This window comes from Neofelis nebulosa, chromosome 11, assembly GCF_028018385.1.
Source record: "Neofelis nebulosa isolate mNeoNeb1 chromosome 11, mNeoNeb1.pri, whole genome shotgun sequence".
In the NCBI taxonomy this organism is placed as follows: domain Eukaryota; kingdom Metazoa; phylum Chordata; class Mammalia; order Carnivora; family Felidae; genus Neofelis; species Neofelis nebulosa.
The window spans coordinates 70,864,319-70,878,912 of record NC_080792.1 but is presented as its reverse complement, the minus strand read 5'-3'; the positions used below and the strand labels follow the sequence as shown (position 1 = coordinate 70,878,912).

Below are 14,594 nucleotides of genomic sequence, written 5' to 3'. Positions count from 1 at the left end.
CTTTTGCCCACTTTTCAAAATTGAGTTGTATGTTTTCATCTTGTTGAGTTTGAAAGGTCTTTATATACTCGGGATACATGTCCTTTGACAGATATGTGGTTTGCAAATATTTTCTTTTGGTCTGTAGCTTGTCATCTTCTTCTCTCGACAGTGTCTTTCACAGAGCATAAGTTTAATTTTTATGACATCAGTTCTATCAATTATTTCCTTATGCATCATGTTCTTGTAAAATGTTGAAGAAGTCTGTCATTAACCATAGGTCACATAGTTTTCTCCTATATTTTCTTCTAAAAGTTCTAGAGTTTTACATTTTTATATTTAGATTTGTGATTCATTTTGAATTACTTTTTGTGTAAGGTGTAAAGTTTAGTCTGAGGTTCATTTTACAGGGCTCTCTCTCTCTCGCTCTTTTTTTTTTTTTGGTATGTGGATACCCAGTTGTCCCCAAGCCATTTATTGAATACTCTCCTTCCTCTACTAAATTGTCTCTGCATTTTGTCAAAAGTTAATTGGCTGTATTCAGGTGTCTATTTTGGGGCTCTGTACTGTTCCATTGATCTACATGTCCATACTTTTACTAATACCACACTCTCTTTGTGACTGTAACTTTATAGTAAGTCTTAGAATCTGCCAGTCATTCTTCCAGCTCAGTTATACTTCTTGAAAAAATTATTTTTTTAAGAGAGAGCACAAGTAGGGGAGGGGTAGAGAGAGAGGGAGAGGGAGAAGGAGAATCTCAAGCTCCATGCTCAGCACAGAGTCCAATGTGGGCGCTTGATCTCATGACCACAAGTTCATGACCTGAGCCAAAATCAAGACACTTAACCAACTGAGCCACCCAGGTGCCCCTCCTTCAGAATTATTTTACCTGCTTTAGCTCATTTGTCTTTTTATATAAATTTTAGAATCAGCTTCTCTGTAGCTACAAAAATGTCTTGAGATTTTGACTGGAATCATGTTAAACTTGAAGATCAGTTTGGGGAAAATTGCTGTCTTTATTATGTTGAATTAAAACCCATGAACATGATATGCCTCTCTGCTTATTTACATCTTTGATTTCCTTCATCAGCATTTTGTAGTTTTCAGCCTACAAATCTTATGTATTTATTTTTAAATTTTTTTAATGTTTACTTATTTATTTTGAGAGAGAGAGAGAGACAGAGCACAAGCAGGGGAGGGGCATAGGGAGAGGGAGAGAGAGAATCCCAAATGGGCTCCATGCTGACAGCACGGAGCCTGATCTGGAGCTCGATCTCATGAACCATGAGATCATGACTTGAGCCGAAACCAAGAGTTGAATGTTTAACCGACTAAGCCACCCAGGTGCCCCTCTTGTATATATTTTGTTAGATTTATACCTACGTATTTCATTTTGGGAGCTATTATAAGTGAGATCATTTTTAAAATTTCAGTTTGGAATTGTTTGTTGCTAGTATGTAGAAATACTGACTTTTTGTGCATTGTTTTTCTTTTTAACATTTATTTGTTTATTCTTGAGAGAGAGAGAGAGAGAGAGCACAAGCCAGGGAAGGGCAGAGAGAGAGAGAGAGAGAGAGAGAGAGACAAAGAGACAGACAGACAGACAGAGAATCCCAAGCAGGCTCTGCACTGTCAGCATAGAGCCTGGTGTGGGGCTCGAACCCATGAACTATGAGATCATGACCTGAGCCAAAGTTGGATGCTTAACCAACTGAGCCACCCAGGCACCCCTTGTACATTGCTTTTATATCCTCCAACTTCATGAAACTCAATGGCTTTAGTAGTCTTTTTGTATATTCCTTAGCATTTTCTACATAGACAATCATGTCTTCTTTGAATAGATACTTTCTTTTCTTCCTTTCCAATCCATAGGACTTTCGTTTCTCTTGCCTTTTTGCACTGATAAGGACTTCCAGCTCTGTGTTGAATATGAATGGTGTGAACTGACATACTTACCTTGTCCCCAAGGTAAGTGTGATATTAGCTGCAGGCTTGTTGTAGTTGCTCTTTATCAGGTTGATGACATGTTCTTTTATATTGCTCATTTGCAAATTTTTATCGTAAGTTGGTGTCAGATTTTGTCATATGCTTTTCTGTATCAATTGATATAAACATGTATCTTTTTCTTTAGTCTGTTAATATGGTGGGTTATATTGAATGATTTTTCAAATATTGAATAAGCCTTACGTTCCAGGATTAGCCCTACTCCCCTCTGACTGTAGTGTATAATTCTTTGTATATGTTGCCAAATTCTATTTGATGATGCTTTGTTGATTGTTTTTATGTCTGTTTTCACTTGATCTATGGAATATTGGTTTGTAGAGTTTTTTTTTCCTCATGTTATCTTTGTCCACTTTTGGTATCAGGGTAATACAGGCTGCATAAAATGAGCTGGAAAATGTTCTTTCCTCTAGTTGCCAGAAGTGATTGTGTAGAGTTAGTATTATTTCTTCTTTAAATGTTTGATAGAATTTACCATTGAAACCATCTGGACCTGGATGTCATTTTGGATAGTTTTCAACAATGAATATAATTCTTTGGTAGTTGTAAGACTATTCAGGTTATCTGTTTTATTTTGGATGAGTTTTAGTGGTTTGCAGTTTTTGAGTAATTAGTCCATTTCATCTAAGTTGTTGAATTCATATGTGTAGAGTTGTTTGTAGTATTCTCTTATTATCCTTTTAATTTCCTTGAGCTCACTAGTTAGGTTTCCTCTTTCATCTCTGACATTGATAATTTTTGCATTCCCTCTCATATACTTGGTCTATCTGGACAGAGGCTTATCAATTTTATTGATTTCTTTTAAAGAGAACCAACTTTTTGTTTCATTGATTTTTTTTTTTTAAAGATTTGTTTTAGGGGCACCTGGGTGGCTCAGTCAGTTGAGTGTCCGACTTCAGGTCAGGTCATGATCTTGCAGTTTGTGAGTTTGAGCCCTGTGTTGGATTCTGTGTCTCCCTCTCTCTTTGCTCCTCTCCCACTCGCACTCTGTTTCTGTCTCTTTCTCAAAAATAAATAAAACATTAACAAAAAAATTTTTAAGGTTTGTTTTCCTCTTTCAGTTTCATTGATTTCTGCTCTGTTATTTTTTCCCTCTTGTTTGCTTTGTTTTGCTTTTTTTCCCCCTAGTTTCTAGAAAGCTCAAGTTTAGATTATTAATATCAGATCTTTTTTCTTTTTTTGTTTTACATTTTTAATTTTAAGTAGGCTCCATGTCCAATGTGGGGCTTGAGTTCATGACCCTGAGATCAAGAGTCACATGTTATACCAACTGAGCTAACCAAGCACCCCCAGATCTTTTTTTCTAATATAAACACTTAATGCTATAAAGGTAACTCTAAGGCTTTATATATAGCCCACAGATTTTATGTTGTATTTTCAGTTTTGTTCAGCTAAAAATATTTTTTAATTTCCCTTAAGTCTTCTTTGACAGTTATTTAGAAGTGTTGCTTAGTTTCCAAGTGTTTGGAGATTTCCCTGTTATCTTTCTTTTCTCACTTTCAAATCTAATTGCATGGTGGGCAGAAGCCATGTTTTGCAAATTTTCAATTATTTTAAATTTGTTAAGGTTTGTTTTACCACCCAGGGTATGGCCTATCTTGGGGAATGTTCTGTATGCATTTGACAAGAATTTATATTCTGCTGTTATTGGGTGTAGTGTTCTCTAAATGTCAGTTTTATTCAGTCAGTTGATGATGTTGTTCAATTCTTCTATAATTTTGTTGATTTTCTGTTTACCAATTCTGTCAGCTAGTGAGAAAAGTATGTGGAAAGCCTCTGCCAATTCAGCCACTTCTTTCAGTTCTGTCAGTTTTTGCATCATGTATTTTGAAACTCTGTTGATAGGTAAATACACACTTAAAATAATTTTATGTTCTTGGTGAGTTGGATCTTTTGTCATTGTGTAATACTCCTCTCTATTCCTGGTAATTTTCTTTGCTCTGAAGTCTAATTTGATCTTCATATACATAACCATTCCAGCTTTGTTGTTTTTTAATTTTTTTAACATTTAGTAATTTTTGAGAGACAGAGAAGGAGTGTGAGCAGGGGAGGGGCAGAGAGAGAGGGAGACACAAATCTGAAGCAGGCTCCAGGCTCTGAGCTGTCAGCACAGAGCCCAACTTGGGGCTCAAACCCACAAACTGTGAGATTATGATCTGAGCTGAAGTTGGATGCTTAACTGACAGAGCCACCCAGGCACCCCAGCTTTGTATTGAATAGTGTTTGCATGGTATATCTTTTTATATCTTTTTACTTTTAACTTACCTATATCATTTTGTCCAAAGTGAATTTCTTGTAGAAGCATTTAATTGGGTCATATTTTTTAATTCCATTCTGTTGATGTCATGTTTAGACCATTTATATTTAATATAATTATTGATACCTGTTGATTTATGTATGTCATATTAATATTTGTTTTGTTTTTCAATTTACATTACTCTGTTTTCATTCCTCCTTTTGGGTTACTTGAACTTTTTTAAAAAACCTATTGTAATGTATCTCTTATATCTTTGACTAGATCTCTTTTTATAGCTCTTTAATGGTTGCTCCAGAGATTATAATATACATACTTTTCACAGTCTGCAAGCTCTATACTATTGATATTTTATTAATTCAAGTGAAATGTAGAAATCTTACCACCATGGAGTGACCTTTCCCTCCACCCTCATCTTGCATTTGTCCTGTATACTGCATCTACATACATTAAGATTCCATCGAACAGTGTTAGGAGAAGAATAGTCTATTATATTTACTCAGACATTTAATATTTGTTACTCTCCCTTCTTCCCTGATGTTCCTTGTTTCCTTCTGGTATCATTTCCCTTCTGTCTGAATAAGTTTCTTTAACAATTATTTTAGTGTAGGTCAGCTATTAATGAATTCTCTTACTTTTTGTATTAGTTATATATTGCTGAATAACAAATTCCCAAAAATTTAGTGGCTTAAACAATAAAAATTTATTATCCCACCATTTCTATGGGTCAGGACCCTGGCATGGCTTAGTTTGGTCCTCTGTTTCAGAGTCTGTCTTGAGGCTGTAATCAAAGTATCAGTTACAGTTGAGGTTTTGTCTAAATGCTTGACTGGAGAAGAATCCATTTCCAAGCTTACCTGATTATTGGCAGCATTTATTTCTTTTTAGCCTGTTGGACTGAGAGTCTCAGCTCCTTCCTGGCTGTTGCCAAACACTGTGCTGGATTACTTGCCATGTAGTCCTTCCCAACATGGCTGCTTACCTCAGCCGTGTACAAACCAAGAGGCAGTAGAAGTTAGAGTCTTACATGACATAATCACAGAAGTGACACCTATCACTGTGCCATATTCTGTTGGTTAGAGGAAAGTCATAGGTCCTTCCCACCCTCAGGGAGGGGATAGATTGCATAGGCATGAACAAGAGAGTATGTCTGTAACCTCCAGGTGCCAGTTTTCCTTCATCTGAGAATGTTTTTATTTCACTATCGTTTATGAAGGATATTTTCACTGGACATGGAATTCTAGGTTGGTCATTCTTTTTTTTTTTTCAACATTTAAAAAATAAATTTCCATTTCCTTCTGAGTGTCCACGGTCTCTGATGAGAAATCCTCAGTTGTTTGAATTATTATTTTCCCTATGCATAATGCATATTTTATCTCTGGTTGCTTTCAAGATTTTTTTTCTTTGTCTTTAGTTGTCTGCCATTTAATATGATGCATCTGGTCATGCATTTCCCTCGGTTTATTCTGTTTGTGGTTCACTCAGCTTCTTGATCTGTAGATTTATGTCTGACACCAAATTTGGGGAATTTTCATTCATTATTCCCTCCATGTTTTTCTGCTCTACACTTTCTCCTCTCATTCGTGGGCTCTGAATACATAAACGTTAGGTCTTTTGGTATAGAACCACAGGTCCCTTGGGTTTGTCCATTTTACAGAAAACAAAACAAAACAAACACAACTCTTTTTTTTCTATTGATCAGATTGGATCATCTCTATTGCTTTTCTATCTTTAGGTCCATCGATTTTCTTCTCTTATCTCCATTCTGCTATTGAGCCCCTACTGTGAGGTTTCATTTCAGCTATTTGTTTTTAGTTCCAAATTTTTCATTTGCTCCTTCTTTTTTAAAAAAAAAATTATTATTATTATTTTTAAGTAGGTGCCATGCCCAACATGGGGCCTGAACTCACAGCCCTGAGATCAAGAGTCGTGTGTTCTACCAACTGAGCCAGCCAGGTGCCCTTCATTTGCTCCTTCCTAATAGCTCATGTGCTTTGTTGAGATCTTCTTTCTTGCCGTCTTTGCAAGAGTCTTGCCCTTATGTGTAGCACTTTTAAATAGTTGCTTTAAGGTCTTTGGCAAACAGTTCCAACATTTGTGTTATCTTAGCACAATTCCAAAAGGCATCTGGTGATTGCTTTTTCCCCTGCAAGTTGAGATTTTCCTAGTTATCCAGATGCTGAGTAATTTGGGATTATATCCCGGACATTTTGAATTATGTTATTGAATTTTGTTAAACTCTGGGTCTTGTTTGACTCCTATGGAGGATATTGGTGTTTTTGTTTAGGTAGGCAGTTGGGATTCAGGTCATAAGCTCTGACCAGCTTTCATTGTAAATTCCATTTTCAAAGTTTTTACCATACTCCTCAAGTCTGCCCCACAGGTGCACTGTTCAGTGGCCTGTTCAGGAACTGGGCAGCGGCCCATCTTGTGTTTAGGTTCTCATAATCTTTAGGGTCAGATCTATACATGTGCAACTTGGGGTGAATCCAGGAATTCATAAACAACTATATGTGTTCCCTTTCCTCAATTCCTCCCTGTGTTGTCACCAGTGGTTTTCAATTCCCCAGGGCTCTTCTTTTTAGCCCACTCATCAAAAAGCTGGAGCTTTATTTACACTGTCACCCCACCCCTTCGCTACACCTTTCCTGCAGGGCCTTTCACATCATGGACCGAGGGTCAGTGGGGGAAAGGAAGAGAAAAAGCAGAGGGGTTACCCTGCCCTTATGGGGCCACATTTCCTCTGGTTACACCCAAAGTTTTCCTTTCCCTTAGAGTTGGACTCCTTCCCGCCCCCGCTGCTGCTCTCACTGCCACTACTAACTCAGGAACGTTTGTGGCCTAGAACATGAGATGAGAGAATAAGAAAAAGGGGTGGCTTTTTTCTGTTCTCTCTGAGTAAGAAATATAGGGCTCCTCCCAGAGCTTTGTCTGTTCCCACTGATGCCCACTTCTGTGTTTGGGGCTGCATGGAGACCTGTCTGAGGGATTCCAGAGACATAACAATGTGAAGCTCCCTATTGATTTGGTGGCACTTTAGTTTCTGGTCTTCTTCCCCAATCTGCCTGATATTATTTACTTTTCACATTCCTCAGATAGCTGTTTCATGCAGTCTATCCATGGTTTAGAGTTGTATCCAGCAGGAAGGATGGGGTGGAATGTGCTTACTCTGTTTTACCTGGAGCCAGAACCCAGTATAGCAGGATATTTATAAAAAATACTTAGTAACATTTGTTGAGTGAACAAATGAATGAGACATCAGAGAGTTGATCTTGACCTCTCCCCTGAGCACCAGACCTGGATTTCCATAGCCTACAGGCATTCTGGAAGGAAGTGTCTAAATAACTGAGTCAACATCTGTCTACTTGGCGTCACCAACTACCCTTCTCGTCTGCATGTTCAGCATGTCCAAACTGAACCCACTCCTCTTCCCCCTAAGACCAACTTCAACTTTCAGTTTCTCCATTTGCCACCAGTTGCCCATTGCCATATTGTAACTGCTACTTGTCCCTTCCGTGAGTTGCCCAGGCAAATAAGTTCTCTTTCTGGTAACATTTCTCCTGTCAGTTTAGCCTTGCCACCCTAGTTCATATGTCTGGACTAACGGGGCTGGCCCAGCCACAGGACAAGCCAGAACCATGTTGGTGACAATATAGAGAAACAAAAGTGGGGGGAGCCAGCCCAGACAGTCTGTTTCTACAGGGAACAGAGGCTTAGAGCAGAGGAAGGAGCTCCTATCAAGATTTCAGAGCCCAGAGCTCTATGGAAAACTCGCCTCACCTGGCTTGTTGAAGCCCAGGCACCTTAATGTATTAGCACAGTAGCTCCCAAGAATGGGGCTTCTGGTGGGTTCCCGGGGCTGATCAGGCTTCAGTGAGCTTAACCCTGGGCCTTCAGGGCTGCTTCTGAGTGGGTGCTGGTAATAGCCACCCAACTATCCCACATTCTCCTCTCTGGGCCTGTTGACTGTCTCCCAAAAAAGCAGCCCTGAGCCCATCACCCCGTGTTCAGAGGCCTGGGCTGACAGTTCTCAACTGCCTTCCAAGTTCCAAGCCCTCCACCATTTATTCCTCCTCCTCTCCCACTCCTACCCTCTGCTCCAACTCAGCTGGACTATCTCCTTGGCCCCAAAGAGCCCCCACACTACCTTGTCTCCACACCTTTGCTCATCCCACTTTCTGTGCCAGGAAGCACTCCCCACAAGTCTTTACCTACCAAAGCTGTATTCTTCAAGATGCCTCTCAGCTGCAGCAGATTCTTTTATGCCCTCCCTGTCTTGGTCGTAGGCTGGTACCCTCCATGTGCTCCTTCATAGTCCACCTTAGCCGGTAGCCACTAGTCATATGAGCTTGTAAGTGCCTTGAAGACAGGTGTGGTGTGACCCTCCTCTGTTTAGCCTCTGCAGTCCTTGCACATGGGTCCTGCCCAGTAATCTGTGGAGTCAGAGTGAATGGAATCAGACTAGGTGACGTGCCATCTCTAGAAGGTCTCTCAGAGAGATGGGGGGTGGCGGCGGTGACCGTGACATGAAGGCACTCTTGGGATCCCTGCTGTAGAGACGAGGCTTGTTTTGTAAATGGAAGAGTCCTTTGTCTGTGACATCGCCTGTTTGTTTTTCCCTTCGGTGTTAATACTCTGAAGGGTCAGAAAATAGGAAACAGCCCCATTAAGCATGAGATTCTGAGGGCTCTGTCTGCGGCTGACAGCAAGAGTGGAACTGCAAGATAATGGAGGCTGATACTGGTTCCGGCCAATTCTTCTCCCTTTTGCAAAGCACCGAATGACAAGCAGATTTCTCAGCTCCAAGCAGGCAGTCGCATTCAGATGATGAATGTGTCCCTGGACAGAGGAGCTTGTTGAGTGATATTTACCAGGGTCTGTGCGAAGGGCCCTCGGCCCCCAAGGGAGCATTTCAAACCTTCAGCTGCTCGCCTGTTCAGCTGCTGCCCGTGGGCGGAGAGAGGAATGAAACCTCACTCTCTGCTCTCCAGCAGGGTGGAAGCCAGGGTGATTTGTTTAGGTGCTCAGATGGTTCCTGCTTTCTCTTGCTTCCCATATTCACCCCTGCCCCCACCTAGCCAAATGCCAGCTGGGAGGGACAGGCCTGGAGCCTTAGAGGGGAGAGGATGAGTGAGGAAGGCGACACCTAAGACCTGGGTTCACACCTGGCTCTACCACTCGGGGCTCTTTGGCCAAGTTCCTTGGCTTCTCTGAACTCAGTCATCTCAGAAGTAAGTTGGAGACAACAAGAGCCATGTCACAGACAATAAAATGGAAACTACTTTGCATATTAAAAAGTGCTCTCTGGCTTACGCCATTCATTCATTCACCAGTTTCTTGTTGCATACTCATTGCATGCCAGGCCCTGTGCTGGCTTTGAAGTGCTGTCCAGATAGTGTGCACCCGGAAGGAAAGCGGGCTAATGGCTGTACCAGCTGTTGGCATGGTTCTGGGGCGAAGCCAAGTAGCTGGCCCGCAAAGCATACCTCTGTGCTGTCTTTGAAGACTGCTCCACTTTTGACACCTTTAGGGTTTCAGTCCTTGGGAACCTTTCCCAGGGACCAGGCCTTTGCACGACCTTCTGTAAGGAACATGGCTGAATCGGGGCTCTGGTGCCTAATTACCGGCTGTTAGTGTGGGTTCTCCAGAGAAAGAGAACGAATAGGGCAACACACACACACACACACACACACACACACACACTCAAGAAATTGGCTCACATGGTAAGGAAGGCCGAGAAGTCCCAAGATCTGCCATCAGCAAGTTAGGGACTCAGGAGAGCCAATGGAGTAAGTTCCAGTCTGAGTCCAGGTCTGAAGGCAGGAGAAGACTAATGGCCCAGCTTGAAGACAGTCAGGGAGAGATGGAATTCTCTCTTACTCAGCCTCTGTGTTCTGTTCAGGCCCTCAGCGGATTGGACGGGGCTCCCACACGGTGGCCAGGGCAGTTTGCTTTCCTCAGTCTTCAGATTCAGATGTCAACCTCATCCAGAAACACCCCCACAGATACACCCAGAGTCATCCCGGAGGGACCCAGTCAAGTTGGCCCATCACACCAGGCTTAACATTCACACAGAGCACTCAGGCTCTTCGGGCAGCTTCTCACACTGTGTGGCTCCATAACGACCCAGTGAGGGGCTCATTGCCCTTCCTGTCATGACATTCTGATGTCACAGGTTCACCAGCCTGTTTTAAGCAGGTCAAGTTCACCTTAAACCCACATGTTGATGTGCAGAGCCTGTTCCCTCTGGGTGCCGGGATGCCCATCCCTCTCTAGGCCCCACTTCTGCAGCATTGAGAGGTTTGTGCCTGGCGGCTGTCTTCTTCCTCCAGGGCCCTGACGCCCTCCTCTCTTCCACCCTGGTTCTTAGTCAGCAGGAGACCTCAAACAGAGTCATTGTCTGGGCAGCACAAAGTCTGAGTGTGACTCTTATGCTAAGGCGGGCAGGCAGGGCTGCTGTATCAGCCTCAAGGCCCTGTGAGGTGTGGCGACACCTGTGAGGTGTGAGGGGGACGGGCCCCAGATGGGCAGCGCTGCCTCAAATGCACTCGCTCCTTCGCCCACTTTCTGGGTCACGTTGGGCCACAAGTACTCAGCATTTACAGTTCATAAGCCTTTTGTCATTTTAATCGTGCTGATGAATCGAGGCACTCCTGGGTATTTCTGTTTATTTAAAACCCATTGTAGATGTTCTATTGCAGTCTGTCATAGGGGAAATATGAATTTATTAATTTGAAAATTGTAGTCTCCTCATGGTGAGCTTGCAAAATGGGCCCCAATCAGCAACGCTTCTCAAGCCTCCATTTCAAACAGTGCCCGCTCTGCCTGGCATTATAGCCACTTGTGCGTGTATCCGTCTCCTTGCGGGGAAATTGCCTTTTCAGGCCACGTGTCCCGTAGGCCCGGCATGGTGCCTGGCGCACGTGAGGCTCTCAGTTACCATTTCTGGAATGGGCTAGACCGGAACGTGGGTTGGGGAGTTTGCACACCGCCACACCCACCCGGGCTCTGCTCCGGCTGTTGAGCGCTTTCGGGTGTCTGTTGGATGCCGGGAGCACGACACTGGTTCAGGCACAGCATCTACTGTCGATAGAGCTCACAGCCAAGTTGGGGCGACAGCCAGCAACGACCAACCACAGTGCATCTCGAGAAGCCCTAGATGGAGGAGGGAAGAGGGCCACAGGGACACCGAGGGGGCACTGGGCAATGCCGCCTCAGGGAGGCCCTGAGTACCAGGCCTGCGCGGGGCAGGGAAGTGGCACGGGCCCTCGAGCAGACTTCCACAGCTGAGCGCGTCTTTCTCCGATTGGCTGACCCCGCGATTTCCCTTGCAGGCCCTGTGCCAGCAGTGAGACAGAGAGCGAAGCCGGAGACCTCACGGACCAGCAGTTTGAAGAGATGAACAACAAGCTCAACTCGGTTACCGACCCCACTGGCTTTCTGCGGATGGTTCGCCGCAATAACCTCTTTAACAGGTGCGTGCGGGCTCTGTCCTCCAGCCCAGCTGCAGGATCACACTGACGCTCCTTCTGGCCGGTTGGGCTTCTGGCCCGTGTCATGAGTTTCCAGTGAGTTTCCACAGCCCCGCGCTCATCAGGGCCTCGGGGCCACAGCAGCACCTCTGGGTCGAGCGAGGAAACAGTGACAGGCTAGATGTGAGAATCTGCGTTTGTGTGGGATGGGAGGCCCCTCTTCACATAGCAGAGAACCACCCGGCCGCCCGAACAGCAGGCAGAAGCCACACAGAGCAGAGCCACCTACTTCTGGGCCACTTTTGTCGGTAACCTGTGGGCCAGATGCCAGAGATCGAGGGGAGCCACGGAGAGCAGGGATGCCAGCCTTCCTGGGGGAGAACTTGTCCAGACCCCAGCCCACCCATCCACCCTGACACCCAGTCTCTCCAGTACTTGACCAAATAGGGCTTGAAACTGCCAACCCGCACACCCCCATCTTTTCATCATGGGTAATAACCGAGCTATATCCAGATAAACGGGGGCAGGCAGTTGGGCGGTGAGGGGCAACTGTCCTGTTTTCATTTGGTTGCCCAGCCACAGTCAGATAAACTTTTCCAGAAAGACATCCCAGACACTTGGGTCCCTGCCACAGCCTTGACTTTAAAGGGCAGCAGGTCGAGCGTGGAACGCAGGAGGGAAGTGACTGTACCCTGCCTGGAGGCCCTGCTCTGTGGGCTGTGGTGTGCCCTGTCCGCTCCTGCTGCAGGCCCTGGTTTCCTCCCGTTATTGTGCTGTCGGGGTGACAAATGTGTGTTTACTTTCCCAGGGGCTTGCTGAACGGGATGGAAGCCAAGGGCCAGGGATGTAGGAATTGGCAGCTTGGTTGAAGGAGACTACAACTTTAAGCTGGTTCATTGCCCCGTCCTTTTAGTTTCATGTAGGGACATGGCCAGGTGGGAGGAGCCAGGGGACCGGGCCTGGGCTCATGTCACCTTCTGCCAGGGTCTCTGCCTGGGAAGCAGGTGACTCTTGACTGCCAGGCGTGGCCATCGTGGTTGGGGACCACGGCGTGAAGGGCGTGAAGGTTCTGCTTTTGCCGCTCGCCAGCTGTGTGAACACTGTCAGGCCGTTTCCTCATCACCGGAACGGGGACAGGCTTTCTACCTTGCAGGGTTCCCTTAACATGGGTACTAAAGGAGCTAACGTATAAATAACATACTGACAGACTTCCTAATGCATAGGAGGTGCCATACACCTTCTGGCTGTACTGTTTTGAGTAAAGTGGGAAGGACAGTGCTAAGCTTGAATTCCTAAGATAAGGTGGGGAGATAAACTTGGGAAGGGATGAGATTTGCGTGCAGCAGGTGGGGGCCACCTAGGGCTGTGGCCTCACCTCCTCTTCCTCTTCCTCTTCTGATGGCACCTCATGTCTTTCATGTGAGAGAATGCCAAAGGCAGGCCATCAGGCATCTGTGGCCGGCCTGATCACAGGCCTGCCAGCGGTCGGGAGCCCCTCGTCCGGGGCTTTAGGCGTATGTTAAGAAAGGGGTCAGACCAGGTATACCTGAGATCCTAGTTCATCATCCCTGGGTGTGAAGTGGTGTGAATTGTGGATCATGGAGCTGATCGTTTGGGAAAATGGTTTTTGTCCTTCAGATCTGTTCTAACATGGGTCCTATGAGCACAATCAATACTATGGATTAATTTGTGGGTTCATTTAAACAATGCAATCTCAGCCTCGGGCTGGGTGGGGAGCCTGGACCTCACTGCCCACTGCTCTATGCTTAGTTCCCTCAGCAGCATCCACAGATACTTCCGATTCTCACCTTCTAGAGGTTTCTGAGGGCAGATTGCATGAGGGAGACAGCCTGTGTTTGTTCAGCTTCCACGCAGCAAGCCCATGAGGCCTAGGACAGTTTGCCATGCCAGGTCCCCTCTGCCGCCCCCCCGCCCCCCGATGCACCCGGGAAGGAGGCTCTGGCTTCCATCGAAGGGCAGCAGAGCTAAGGGAGGGACCACAGAGGCCAAGGTGTCCTTGTCAGCTGGAGCAGCGCAGGCCCTTGCGTGCATCCAGTCCAGCCTTGCATTTCACAGCTGAGGGGCACACGTGGGCCAGGGGCTGGAGACCTGCGCAGGAGCAGTGCCAAAGCTGGATTTCAGGTCACTCCTCCCAGCTGCTCTGCCAGCCCGCACCCCCCACACATTCCTTGCACCTCAACGGCTGCCGTGTGCCCTGCCCTGGGGTCCCAGGCCTTCCTCTCTGCCCCTTTCATGTCCAGCAGTGTCATTGAGGAGGTGAGCTGGTTTGTCTCTGAACAGAAACGGCTAAGAAGTAGCTTTTCTGCAGACGCCTGATCCTGACTAAGGGCTTGCAGAGTGCTCCCTTCCCCACTCTCCCCGCCCCCCCCCACCCCAGGAGCCCGCAGAGATGAAGTGGAGGCAGCCATGTGTGTGGGGCCTTGTGCACTGGGGCAGCACCAGCTCCCCTCGCCGGGGCTCTCGGGCTCGGTGATTCGTGGGCTCTTTGGCCTTTTTGTTCCGGGATGGCTTGCTGGCCTGGTTTGGCAACGAGGCTGCCACGGCTGGTGCAAGTCACGTGAGACCTGCAATCAGAGGCTCTTTGTTCTGTCTTTGAGTTTGAGGTCTCCATACCCACTGTTTTTCTTGTTGCCTGTGCACTTTGGTAGAAAACACTGCTTGAGCGCAGGGCAGGGACCACTAATGAGAAAAAAGGAGGACTTCTCTTGTTTAGCACCCTGACCCTGGTGCAGGCCCACACGACGGAGCTGCAGGCCTCAGAGAGGCTGCCCCTTATCCTGCAGAGTGTTCTGGAACTTATGCTGAAGACTGGAAGGCCAGTGCCCGTGTGCGTGTGGCGGGGGGTATGTGTGTATGAGGAGTGTGTG

The 14,594-nt window shown here is 45.8% G+C and overlaps 1 protein-coding gene across 4 annotated transcripts in view; it reads left to right on the top strand.

Moving 5' to 3' along the window:
- The window catches only part of TTC28 (tetratricopeptide repeat domain 28), a 637,046-nt gene that overhangs the window by 581,843 nt on the left and 40,609 nt on the right, over positions 1 to 14,594 (top strand). For all 4 annotated transcript variants that reach the window (XM_058693130.1, XM_058693129.1, XM_058693128.1 and 1 more), the window contains one exon: positions 11,569 to 11,709. In XM_058693130.1, coding sequence (XP_058549113.1) covers positions 11,569 to 11,709 — 141 coding nt within the window. The remainder of the gene's footprint in view (positions 1 to 11,568; positions 11,710 to 14,594) is intronic.